The 12,875-nt window shown below is 38.3% G+C and overlaps 1 protein-coding gene and 1 non-coding gene across 2 annotated transcripts in view; one reads left to right on the forward strand and one right to left on the reverse strand.

Moving 5' to 3' along the window:
• Nucleotides 1–12,875, forward strand: part of PEX7 (peroxisomal biogenesis factor 7) — a 93,573-nt gene that overhangs the window by 23,706 nt on the left and 56,992 nt on the right. The window contains exons 4-5 of the mRNA XM_001097630.5: nt 202–279; nt 658–766. Coding sequence (XP_001097630.2) covers nt 202–279; nt 658–766 — 187 coding nt within the window. The remainder of the gene's footprint in view (nt 1–201; nt 280–657; nt 767–12,875) is intronic.
• Nucleotides 8,034–8,167, reverse strand: LOC114677886 (small nucleolar RNA SNORA27). The gene has a single exon (XR_003729314.1). It is a non-coding gene; the product is annotated as a small nucleolar RNA SNORA27 (small nucleolar RNA).

Genomic DNA, 12,875 nt, shown 5'->3' on the forward strand with positions numbered 1-12,875 from the left:
TATCTGTAAGGAATAAGTCTGGAGGAATGGACAAGATCAACTTCTCATTTCTCGGACACCTTGTTGAGATGGATAGGAATTATTTGATGTTTTGACATAGTAAATTAGTTGTTCTGCCTCTCACTGTTATATAACAAGAGATAAAATGCAACGTTGAACTTGATGGTCTTTTGCTTTCTAAATGCTTTTGATTGTTTTTAGGTGTATAGTGTTGATTGGAGCCAAACCAGAGGTGAACAGCTTGTGGTGTCTGGCTCATGGGATCGAACTGTCAAATTGGTATGATAGCATTATTGTATTCGAAAACAAATATTCCCCTCTCTAGAGCTTCTGCTAAATTTTCTTTTCTTTTCCAAACATACTTCTGTAGCTTTATGATTGGATAGCTGAGTTTTCTTAAAAAAAAAAAATTAAAACATTTATTAGAACTTAAAATTTTCTAATCTTTTGGCTGTGAACTAATAGCTCAGCATTAGTTTGGCACTTAAATACCATCCTGCTTTATATCAAAATAGATCTTTAAAAATCCTTGAGATCTGTATATATATTGTATGTGTATATATAAATGTATATAGTTTATTGGTATGTATAGTATATGTAAAAGCATAAATTTGAATTTATCCCTCTTGAGCAATTGATCTATTCATTTATTTTTAGTGGGATCCAACTGTTGGAAAGTCTCTGTGCACCTTTAGAGGCCATGAAAGTATTATTTATAGCACAATCTGGTCTCCCCACATCCCTGGTTGTTTTGCTTCAGCCTCAGGTAAGTAATTCTGTATTTACCAAAAGCCTTATTTGTAGTGAATGGTGGCCTTGTTTTTACCATTAGGTGGCGCTGTGTACCTTAGATTCAAAGAGAAAACAGGAGCCTATTACTACTCTTTTGTGCTCTTAAGACTTTACTTGTTTTTTTTAATTTTTATTTTTTATTTTTATTATTATACTTTAAGTTCTAGGGTACATGTGCACAACATGCAGGTTTGTTACATATGTATACATGTGCCATGTTGGTTGCTGCACCCATTAACTGGTCATTTATATTAGGTATATCTCCTAATGCTATCCCTCCCCCCTTTCCCCACCCCATGACAGGCCCTGGTGTGTGATGTTCCCCATCCTGTGTCCAAGGGTTCTCATTGTTCAATTCCCACCTATGAGTGAGAACATGTGGTGTTTGGTTTTCTGTCCTTGCAATAGTTTGCTCAGAATGATGGTTTCCAGCTTTGTCCATGTCCCTACAAAGGACATGAACTCATGTTTTTTTATGGCTGCATAGTATTCTATGGTGTATATGTGCCACATTTTCTTAATCCAGTCTATCATTGATGGACATTTGGGTTGGTTCCAAGTCTTTGCTATTGTGAATAGTGCCACAATAAACATACATGTGCATGTGTCTTTATAGCAGCATGATTTATAATCCTTTGGGTATGTACCTAGTAATGGGATTGCTGGGTCAAATGGTATTTCTGGTTCTAGATCCTTGAGGAATTGCCACACTGTCTTCCACAATGGTTGAACTAGTTTACAATCCCACCAACAGTGTAAAAGTGTTCCTATTTCTCCACATCCTCTCTAGCACCTGTTGTTTCCTGACTTGTTAATGATCACCATTCTAACTGGTGTGAGATGGTATCTCATTGTGGTTTCGATTTGCATTTCTCTGATAGCCAGTGATGATGAGCATTTTTTCATGTGTCTGTTGGCTGCGTAAATGTCTTCTTTTGAGAAGTGTCTGTTCTTATCCTTCGCCCACTTTTTGATGCGGTTGTTTGATTTTTTTCTTGTAAATTTAAGTTCTTTGTAGATTCTGGATATTAGCTCATTGTCAGATGGGTAGACTGCAAAAATTTTCTCCCAATCTGTAGGTTGCCTGTTCACTGTGATGGTAGTTTCTTTTGCTGTGCAGAAGCTCTTTAGTTTAATTAGATCCCATTTGTCAATTTTGGCTTTTGTTGCCATTGCTTTTGGTGTTTTAGTCATGAAGTCCTTGCCCATGCCTATGAGCTGAATGGTATTGCATAGGTTTTCTTCTAGGGTTTTGATGGTTTTAAGTCTAACATTTAAGTCTTTAATCCATCTTGAATTAATTTTTGTATAAGATGTAAGGAAGGGATCCAGTTTCAGCTTTCTACATATGGCTAGCCAATTTTCCCAGCACCATTTATTAAATAGGGAATCCTTTCCCTATTTCTTGTTTTTGTCAGGTTTGTCAAAGATCAGATGGTTGTAGGTGTGTGGTATTATTTCTGAGGGCCCTGTTCTGTTCTATTGGTCTATACCTCTGTTTTGGTACCAGTACCATGCTGTTTTGGTTACTGTACCCTTGTAGTATAGTTTGAAGTCAGGTAGCATGATGCCTCCAGCTTTGCTCTTTTGGCTTAGGATTGTCTTGGCAATGTGGGCTCTTTTTTGGTTCCATATGAACTTTAAAGTAGTTTTTTCCAATTCTGTGAAGAGAGTCATTGGTAGCTTGATGGGGATGGCATCAAATCTATAAATTACCTTGGGCAGTATGGCCATTTTCACAATATTGATTCTTCCTATCCATGAGCATAGAATGTTCTTCCATTTGTTTGTGTCCTCTTTTATTTCACTGAGCAGTGGTTTGTAGTTCTCCTTGAAGAGGTCCTTCACATCCCTTGTAAGTTGGATTCCTAGGTATTTTATTCTCTTTGAAGCTATTGTGAATGGGAGTTCATTCATGATTTGGCTCTCTGTTTGTCTGTTATTGGTGTATAGGAATGCTTGTGATTTTTGAACATTGATTTTGTATCCTGAGACTTTGCTGAAGTTGTTTATCAGCTTAAGGAGATTTTGGGCTGAGACGATGGGGTTTTCTAAATATACAATCATGTCACCTGCAAACAGGGACAATTTGACTTCCTCTTTTCCTAATTGAATACCCTTTATTTCTTTCTCCTGCCTGATTGCCCTAGCCAGAACTTCCAACACTGTGTTGAATAGGAGGGGTGAGAGAGGGCATCCCTGTCTTGTGCTAGTTTTCAAAGGGAATGCTTCCAGGTTTTGCCCATTCAGTATGATATTGGCTGTGGGTTTGTCATAAATAGCTCTCATTATTTTGAGATACATCCCATCAATACCAAATTTATTGAGAGTTTTTCAGCATGAAGGGCTGTTGAATTTTGTCAAAGGCCTTTTCTGCATCTATTGAGATAATCATGTGGTTTTTGTCTTTGGTTCTGTTTTTGTGCTGGATTACATTTATTGATTTGCGTATGTTGAACCAGCCTTGCATCCTGGCGATGAAGCCCACTTGATGGTGGATAAGCTTTTTGATTTGCTGCTGGATTTGGTTTGCCGGTATTTTACTGAGGATTTTTGCATCGATGTTCATCAGGGATATTGGTCTAAAATTCTCTTTTTTTGTTGTGTCTCTGCCAGGCTTTGGTATCAGGATGATGCTGGCCTCATAAAATGAGTTAGGGAGGATTCCCTCTTTTTCTATTGATTGGAATAGTTTCAGAAGGAATGGTACCAGCTCCACTTTGTACCTCTGGTAGAATTCGACTGGTCCTGGACTTTTTTTGGTTGGTAGGCTATTATTGCCTCAATTTCAGAGCCTGGTATTCGTCTATTCAGGGATTCAGCTTCTTCCTGGTTTAGTCTTGTGAGGGTGTATGTGTCTAGGAATTTATCTGTTTCTTCTGGATTTTCTAGTTTATTTGCATAGAGGTGTTTATAGTATTCTCTGATGGTAGTTTGTATTTCTGTGGGATTGGTGGTGATATCCCCTTTATCATTTTTATTGCGTCTATTTGATTCTTCTCTCTTTTCTTCTTTATTAGTCTTGTTAGCAGTCTATCAATTTTGTTGATCTTTTCAAAAAACCAGCTCCTGGATTCACTGATTTTTTGAAGGGTTTTTTGTGTCTCTATCTCCTTCAGTTCTGCTCTGATCTTAATGATTTCTTGCCTTCTGCTAGCTTTTGAATGTGTTTGCTCTTGCTTCTCTAGTTCTTTTCATGTTGGGGGGTCAGTTTTAGATCTTTCCTGCTTTCTCTTGTGGGCATTTAGTGCTGTAAATTTCCCTCTACACACTGCTTTAAATGTGTCCCAGAGATTCTGGTATGTTGTATCTTTGTTCTCATTGGTTTCAAAGAACATCTTTATTTCTGCCTTCATTTCGTTATGTACCCAGTAGTCATTCAGGAGCAGGTTGTTCAGTTTCCATGAGGTTGAGTGGTTTTGAGTGAGTTTCTTAATCCTGAGTCTAGTTTCATTGCACTATGGTCCGGGAGACAGTTTGTTATAATTTCTGTTTTTTTACATTTGCTGAGGAGTGCTTTACTTCCAATTATGTGGTCAATTTTGGAATAAGTGTGATGTGGTGCTGAGAAGGATATATATTCTGTTGATTTGGGGTGGAGAGTTCTGTAGATGTCTGTTAGGTCCGCTTGATGCAGAGCTGAGTTCAATTCCTGGATACCCTTGTTAACTTTCTGTCTCGTTGATCTGTCTAATGTTGACAGTGGGGTGTTAAAGTCTCCCATTATTATGGTATGGGAGTCTAAGTCTCTTTGTAGGTGTCTAAGGACTTGTTTCATGAATCTGGGTTCTCATATATTGGGTGCATATATATTTAGGATAGTTAGCTCTTCTTGGTCCCTTTACTATTATGTAATGGCCTTCTTTGTCTCTTCTGATCTTTGTTGGTATAAAGTCTGTTTTATCAGAGACTAGGATTGCAACCCCTGCTTTTTTTCGTTTTCCGTTTGTTTGATAGATCTTCTGTCCCTTTATTTTGAGCCTATGTGTGTCTCTGCATGTGAGATGAGTCTCCTGAATATAGTACACTGATGGGTCTTGAATCTTTATCCAGTTTACCAGTCTGTGTCTTTTAATTGGAGCATTTAGCCTATTTACATTTAAGGTTAATATTGTTATGTGTGAATTTGATCCTGTGATTATGATGTTAGCTGGTTATTTTGCTTGTTAATTGATGCAGTTTCTTCCTAGCATCGATGGTCTTTACAATTTGGCATGTTTTTGCAGTAGCTGGTACCGGTTGTTCCTTTCCATGTTTAGGACTTTACTTCTTTATCAGCCTCTTGACAAGAATTAGCTGTGGTTCAGATTACTTTTCGATGATTCCAGCTCCTAAAGAATAATTCCTAGATTTCTGGCAAGGACAAATTCATGGATGGTAATGTTATAACTGAGATATGATACATGTTTGAAAGAGAAGGTCTTGAGTTTTGTTTTAGAACACTGTTTCAGAACCTGTGAGACATGCATCTGCTTGTCAATAAGCAGGTTGAGCTTGGAGCTGAGAACTCTGGCTTTGTGAATAAAAATTGTATCATTGGCTTAGAATTGGTAACTGAAGCCATTGCAATAAATCAGAGCACCTAGGAAAGACTAAGTCAAAGAAACCTTGGAATAGAGCACAAGTTGGCAAACTGCTGCCCTGAGATCAAAACTGATGGTTTTTATAAATAATTTCATTGGGATACAACTATGCCCATTTATTAACATATTGTCTGTGGTTGCTTTCACACTGTAGTGATGCAATTGAGTAGTTGTGAGAGAAACTGAAAGGTCCTCAAAGCCAAAAATATTTACCGCCTGTGGCCCTTTACAGAAAATGTTTGCTGACCTCTGGTATAAATCCTCAAGGAGAGAGAAAGAAGCGGAAACTCTTTTGTGCAGTTGGCTGTTTAGTAGAGAACAGAAGACATTAGCTGGAAGAGGAGGTGGTGCTCCTAATAGTGTCTCCTCTTTCAGTTATGCAGCATCCAAAGATAGGCAATAGGTAGGATAATTGTTCCTTTCTTGCTAATAAACTGTATCAGTGCCCTGAGTTGTTGAATTATGTTGATTGGCTTTCTTAGGAGATATAATATCACACACTATTTTTCTCATTATTTCATTATTTTTAATTTTAAAAGTGAAAAATTACCAAACCATTCTAAATTGTGAAAGTACTATTAGGTTGAAAACACTCAGAAATGGAAACCTTCAGGTAAATTATATACAGACAAGTATATCCATTTAGAGTATGCAATTTTCTTTTTACAGGGAGCATGATTAAGGTGAAAGATTATGTAATTTTTTGAGATCCTAATAATGAATACTAGTAATGCCTATGTGTAGGGGCATAGTTAATAAAAGAAAAAATATTTTTGTTCTCTGATAAAAATTAACAGTTTTCTAGAATGATGAGCAGTACACACTGTCAACTTATAAAGTTATAAACTATTATTTTTTGAATTTTTAAGCTAAGTCATAGCTTTTTTTTGTCCATAATCTGAGTTAAATCTTTTCTAAGATTTAATTTAAATTTTTTTCTAAGACTTCATATGAAGTCGTTTGGAATGGGACCGGTAATACATTTTTTCTTCTCATGTTGCCTTTTCCAAGCCTGAATTCCTTCTTTGGTCTTTTATCTTTCTGTAACATAGTTAACCATAAGGCTGAGTGTGTATTAAGTCAGTGGTAGCAATATTAATACATTTAATTTGAATCAGTAAACGCTTTCACTTACATATATAACTTGAGTTAATTATCTTTTATGTTTTTATTATTATTATTGAGACAGAGTCTAGCTCTGTTGCCTAGGCTGGAGTACAGGGGTGCAATCTCGGCTCACTGCAACCTCCGCATGCCGGATTCAAGCAATTCTCCTGCCTCAGCCTTCTGAGTAACTGGTACTACAGGTGTGTGCCATCACACCCAGTTAATTTTTGTATTTTTAATAGAGATGGGGTTTCACCGTGTTGGCCAGGCTGGTCTCAAACTCCTGACCTCAGGTGATCCACCCACTTCGGCCTCCCAAAGTGTTAGGATTACAGGTGTGAGCTACTGTGCCTGGCCTATCGCTTTGATTTGGAATCAATGGTAATGAGTTTTGTGCTTATAGTGAATTGGATCTGTAAGTTGAGCACATTACTGGTTTGTAATTTTACCACTGGTGAAAGGTTCTACCGCAGAGAGTATTAGTCCAAGTCGAATTAAAGTTCTTGTAAGGATGTGAATTAGATTGACATTAGCATTATTTTCTTAGGTGAGGGATGCCTTTTAGCATCATATCCTACAGTTTCAAAGGAGTCATTTCAAACTCTAGATTGAATTAGTGGTATAGAATAGCTCCACCTCAAAAATGAACTGAGGCCAGGCATGGTGGCTCACATCTGTAATCCCAGCACTTTGGAAGGCTGAGGCGGATGGATCACTTGACAACAGGAGTTCGAGACCAGCCTGGCCAACGAACATGGTGATACCTGTCTCTACAAAAATACAAAAATTAGCCGGGCATGGTGGCACACACCTGTAATCTCAGCTACTTGGGAGGCTGAGGCAGGAGAATCACTTGAACATGGGAAGTGGAGATTGCATTGAGCCTAGATAGAGCCACCACACTCCAGCCTGGGCAACAGAGCAAGACTGTCTCAAAGAAAAAAAAAAGAACTGAAACATGCTTCTCTTCTAGTGAAACAGTGAAGACCTGTCTGCGGGGAGCTCTAATTGGCAACATACACAGTAAACTAAAATTAATAATGAGAATATAATTTTGTATAGTTGGAAAAGTATTCATAAATACAATTCCTTGAACAATTGGTAGGTCTTAAAAAATTCCTTACCTTTTTATTTTATGTAATCTTGTTGATATTTTTTATTATTGAAGGTTCTTTTTCTTTTTCTTTTTTTTTTTTTTGTTTGAGACAGAGGCTCTGTCGCCCAGGCTGGAGTGCAGTGGTGCAATATCAGCTCACTGCAACTTCTGCCTCCCGCCTTCAAGTGATTCTCTTGCCTCAGCCTCCCGAGTAGCTGGGATTACAGATGCGCGCCACGATTCCTGGCTAATTTTTGTATTTTTAGTAGAGATGGGGGTTTGCCTTGTTGGCCAGGCCTGGTCTCGAACTCCTGAGCTCAGGTGATCCGCCCGCCTTGGCCTCCCAAGGTGCTAGGATGACAGGCGCGAGCCACTGTGCCTGGGCTATTTAAGGTTCTAAAATTGCCTTGATTTGGGCATTTTTTTGTTGTTTTTTGTTCGTTTATTTGTTTTCAGTTTGTTTTCTCTGACAGGATACATGACTATGACAAACATCAAGTTTGCCTGAGTTTTAAAAAGGATATTTCCTTTGCCCCACTGGAATGACCAGTAATTACATACATCCAGTTGGCAGAGTAAAAAGAGGGTATTGATTTGTTTTTAATCATTGTTCTCTTTATGCGTATGACCAAATATAAATCTGATAGTGACAAAATCACAAACTAATGCAGCTGCATTTTTTAGACATCAGTCAGAATTATGTGTATTAGCCATTAGTCATTTGCGCTGAGTCACACACACCTCTTCCTTTTACATTGGTATTTGTGTAGCATGGAATACATAGCATTGACTCTGGATAGTGCTGTAGAATCTGCGGTGTATGAGACTGAATAACAGAAGATTAATTGTTTGTAGAGCGTTAGTGTAATCACAACACTTAACTTTTCAAACTATCTGAATAGTGTAAGTGGGTAGTAGAAAAGCGATCTTTTATCAGCAGAATGATTGCTTCTGTAGAAGAGAAGACACCTGTTTAATTACATTACCTTCATGTGTTATGTTAGAAATTAATATAAATCTTGGTCGTATCAGCCAGGACTTCTTTGGTTGAAAGTAGAAAAAAAAAATTCTCACCCAAAGTACTTTAAGGAAGAAGATAACTTATTTGCTCACATAAGTGAAATGTTCAGAATTAAATCTGGCTTTATAGTCATGGTTGGATGGTAGGGCTCTGTCTTCTGTTGTGTTGGTTTCAGAATCAGGGTATCAGGCACCACATGATGGCAAGATGGCAGTAGCTCCAACCCCTAGTACATCCTTTCTGGTTTCTGTCCAGTAGGAAAAACTGAAAGATTCCTTCTCAGACATCCAGGCAGTTTCATTTTTCTGTCATGGGCTCTGATGAGTCCTTGTGGGTGTACCTGAACTAATCAGTGTGTGTGGGTGAGGGGGATATAATGTGTTGATTGGCTTAGGCCTAGTTAGTCCCTGCAGTTGGGAATGGAAAATGAGAGAGTTACCCAAACAACATGGACTGAGGATGAAAAGAGTGAATCTAGATTAGGTGAAAGGAGGTGGATGGAGTCTAAGGGGCCAGTATTCACTAAATTGGCTGCACATCTAAGGCTTCGGATAAATCAGAGGGGATTTGATGAAAATCAAGTTCTGGACCTGTAAGCTCTAAAATATGTGCTTTAAAAACTTTCCTTGTGAAATGGATACAGTAAAGCTGTTTTCTGCCCATTTTTATGACTTGGGGAACTCATTGGAAGGTTGATTTATCAAACATTTGCCATTTTCCTGAAATAATCCTTTGTGATGATTTACAAATATTAGTCTACTTAGTACTTTTTAAAAGATTCAAAGTTCTTCTTCCACTCGGCAAAAATATTGGAAGGAGTTGAGGTATAGTAAAAAGTCAAGGCAAGTTCTGAAACTCTCATTGTGCCTTAGCCATTTCAGAGACAAGAACATTTACTTACTGAGCTATGTACCATGCGTTTGTAAGCAAATGCAGTGCTTAGGTCTTCTTTTCTTCGCTTGTTTTCATACATTTCCTGTAACACTTGTGTATTCTTTTACATAGCCAAATGCCTTACATAGCCAAACATGAAAATATTTTTGATTGTTATTATATAAGATATGGTAGTAACCATCTTATTCAAATTTTTAAAACATATCTGAGTTCATTTCGATTATTGAGAAGGACGTTGCCCATGAGTCAGTCAGATATTTATCAAATGTCCATCATTTACTGGAGACTCAGTGAGGAAGACAACAGATGGAGTTCCTGCCCTCCTAGAGCATATCGTCCAGTAGGAAAGAGGAATGCTAAGACAAAATCTAGAAGCAGCTAATGATGAAGACTGTGAAGTTCTTTAAGGAGAGGTAATATAGCACAGTGGTCAGGAATAAGAATTCTGGAGCTGGACTGCTTCAGATCAAGTTCTACTTTCCTGCTGTTAGGAGAATTTCTTTGGTCATGCCGTTTAACCTGTCTCCTCATTCCTCATTTCTAAAATTAGGGTGATAATGGTATCCATATCATGGAGTGTTGAGGAGGAGTAAGTGGCTAATGTGTATAAAGGGCTTAGTTAGAACAGTGACTGGCAGAGTAAAAGCTCTGTGAGCATTACCTCTTTTTTTTTTTTTTTTTTTTGAGACAGGATTTGGCTCTGTTGCCCAGGCTGGAGTGCAGTGGTGCCATCTCAGCTCACTGAAACTGCCTCCCGGGCTCAAACAATCCTCCAACCTCAGCCTACTAGCTGAGACCACAGGCGTGCGCCACCACCTAACTAATTTTTGTATTTTTGGTAGAGACAGGGTTTCACCGTGTTGCCCAGGCTGGTCTAGAACTCCTGGACTCAAGCAATCCTCCTGCCTCAGCCTCCCAAAGTGCTGAGATTACAGTTATTATTAACACGTATGCCCGGAATTCTGTGGAAATGTATAAATGGATTCCTGAGCTTGTCAGAGTTGACTGGTCAGATTACTTCCCTCAAGAAACAGTACAAGTATACATATGTAACAAACCTGCACATTATGCACATGTACCCTAGAACTTAAAGTATAATAATAATAAAAAAAAAGAAGAAAAAAAGAAACAGTCTAAGCTACTACTTTATGAACAAGTAAGAGGAAATGGGAAGTGGGAGGCAAAAGCTGGAATGTGGAGAGAACAGAGCATTTTTGAGGACCATCAGAATGGCCCTTGCAGTGTATGTGTGCTGTAACAATCGACAGTTAGTGCGTATCTGAGAGCTAAAACTCGTACAGCTCTAGAGTGACTTGCTCTAGGTAGACTCTGGAATGCATGGTTGTATAGTAACATACTAGTCCAGTGATTCTAGAATCTGGCTAATCATCAGAACCGTTGGGAGAGCATTAAAAAACAGCAGCAGAATTCTGGACTTCATCTTAAGTCTTGCCGAATAAAAAGACAGAATACCTCTGGGAGGTATATTTTTAAATCCCAGCTGAATCTAGTGAGCAGTCCAATTTGGGAAGCACTGTACTAGTCTATGGAATATCTCTGTTTGAGATGCCAAATTGACAGCTTAGTTCTATTTGAGGTAATGGGAATTGCATGTCTGTTTTCCCATTGTGGAATATACTCAACTCTTTTTTAAAAAGCCTACATAATGGTTTCAGTGCTGAATTCAGAGAAGTGGTTTCTTTAGTTTGAGAACTGCTTGGTTTTTTTCTCAGTTTTGCTAGTGAATTTATCTTTATTAATTCTCTTGCTTTGTCTTCTTGCTTACAAACAAGTGCTTGTTATAAAACATAACATAATCTTTGCATAAAGTAATCCCAATTGCAAAGTTTGTAGTATGGAACACATAGTTGTAAAATACTTGTTTTTCATGGTGGAAGCTTATGTGATAGGCAGTCAAGATATATTTTTATGTCTAATCCTGTTGCACACATATAGTTAAGTGTATCTTTCAACTGATTACAACTTATATTTTAAGATTATATATGAGAACATAGCATTTAGTTTACTCCAAGAATTTAATCACCTTCAAGGTTGTATAGTTTTGCAAATCTGGAATCAAATTTGTTATCATTAGCTAAGCTAAGACAGGCCAAAATGGGGGAAGTTTTTAGAGAACTACTAATAGATCTAGATTTACCTTCCATAGCAGAGTTCCCTAAAGACATTGCATTTTGCCTATTTCATGATAGTTGTGTTAGTACAGAATTCATATTTCTAAATTATATGAGATAGAAGGGAAGAATATTTGGGCTCTTTTTATGAAGAGGATTGATATGAAGTAAATTATCTTTGTAATCATGAAAACTAAATTGTTGCTGTCACGGACTCCATCTAGTTGCATAAGTCATAACCATGCCTGAATGTGTGGGATCAGTAGTTAAAGCAAACCTCATTCTACTGTAAGAAAAAGTCATATTACAGCCGAAAGGCACAGGGCATTTTCGTTAAGTTATATTATATTGGCCCCAAAGTACCTTATTGCTACTCAGTTCACCTCCCAGTTTTAGACTCTATGTTTACACTCATTCTCCTTATGCAACTTCCTCTTACCTGCTGCAATTTGAAATTAGACATAGTAACAGCCAGCACTTCCTCGTCCGTATTGTATATTTAAATTCACTGGTTCTGGCCAGGCACAGTGGCTCACGTCTGTAATCCCAGCACTTTGGGAGGCCACAGTGGGCGGATCACTTAAGGTCAGGAGTTTGAGATCAGCCTGACATGGTGAGACCCCATCTCTACTAAAAGCTCAACAAAATTAGCCGGGCTGGTGGCAGGTGCCTGTAATCCCAGCTACTGGGAGGCTGAGGCAGGAGAATTGCTTGAACCCTGGAGGAGGAGGTTGCAGTGAGCCACTGCACTCCAGCCTGGGCAGCAGAGTGAGACTCTGTCTCAGAAAAAAAAAATTCAGTGGTTCTGTCAGTGGCAGGTCTGCAGTTGATGAGAAGCTGGCAATTCAGGTGAGTCTATGGCACCATCACAGGGCCCTGATAAATGTCTGCCTGTCAATGAAAGGCCAATTGTCTGGAAAATTCAATTTAAAAAACAACATAAATACAGATGTCCTGGCAGCTGAAAGAGCTGAATGAGTCATTGTACCATTTGGTCATTAGGTCTCTTTCCCACCTGGAAAACAAAATGGTGAGGACAAAGTGCCAAATGGTTACATCAGGAGTTGCCGTCAAGGAAGTGGAATTCTCAGCTCCTGCCCAGCAGTCTTCACATTTTTGTTCCCATTAAATTAACTGCAAGAGGGGACAGCCCAAGCCATGGCTTTTTTTTTGTTTTTGTTTTTGTCTTTTTTTTTTTTTTTTTATATTGCGTGAGAGTGGTGGTGTGGAACAAAACCTCCCAACCTTTG

Source organism: Macaca mulatta, chromosome 4, assembly GCF_049350105.2.
Source record: "Macaca mulatta isolate MMU2019108-1 chromosome 4, T2T-MMU8v2.0, whole genome shotgun sequence".
Lineage (NCBI taxonomy): Eukaryota > Metazoa > Chordata > Mammalia > Primates > Cercopithecidae > Macaca > Macaca mulatta.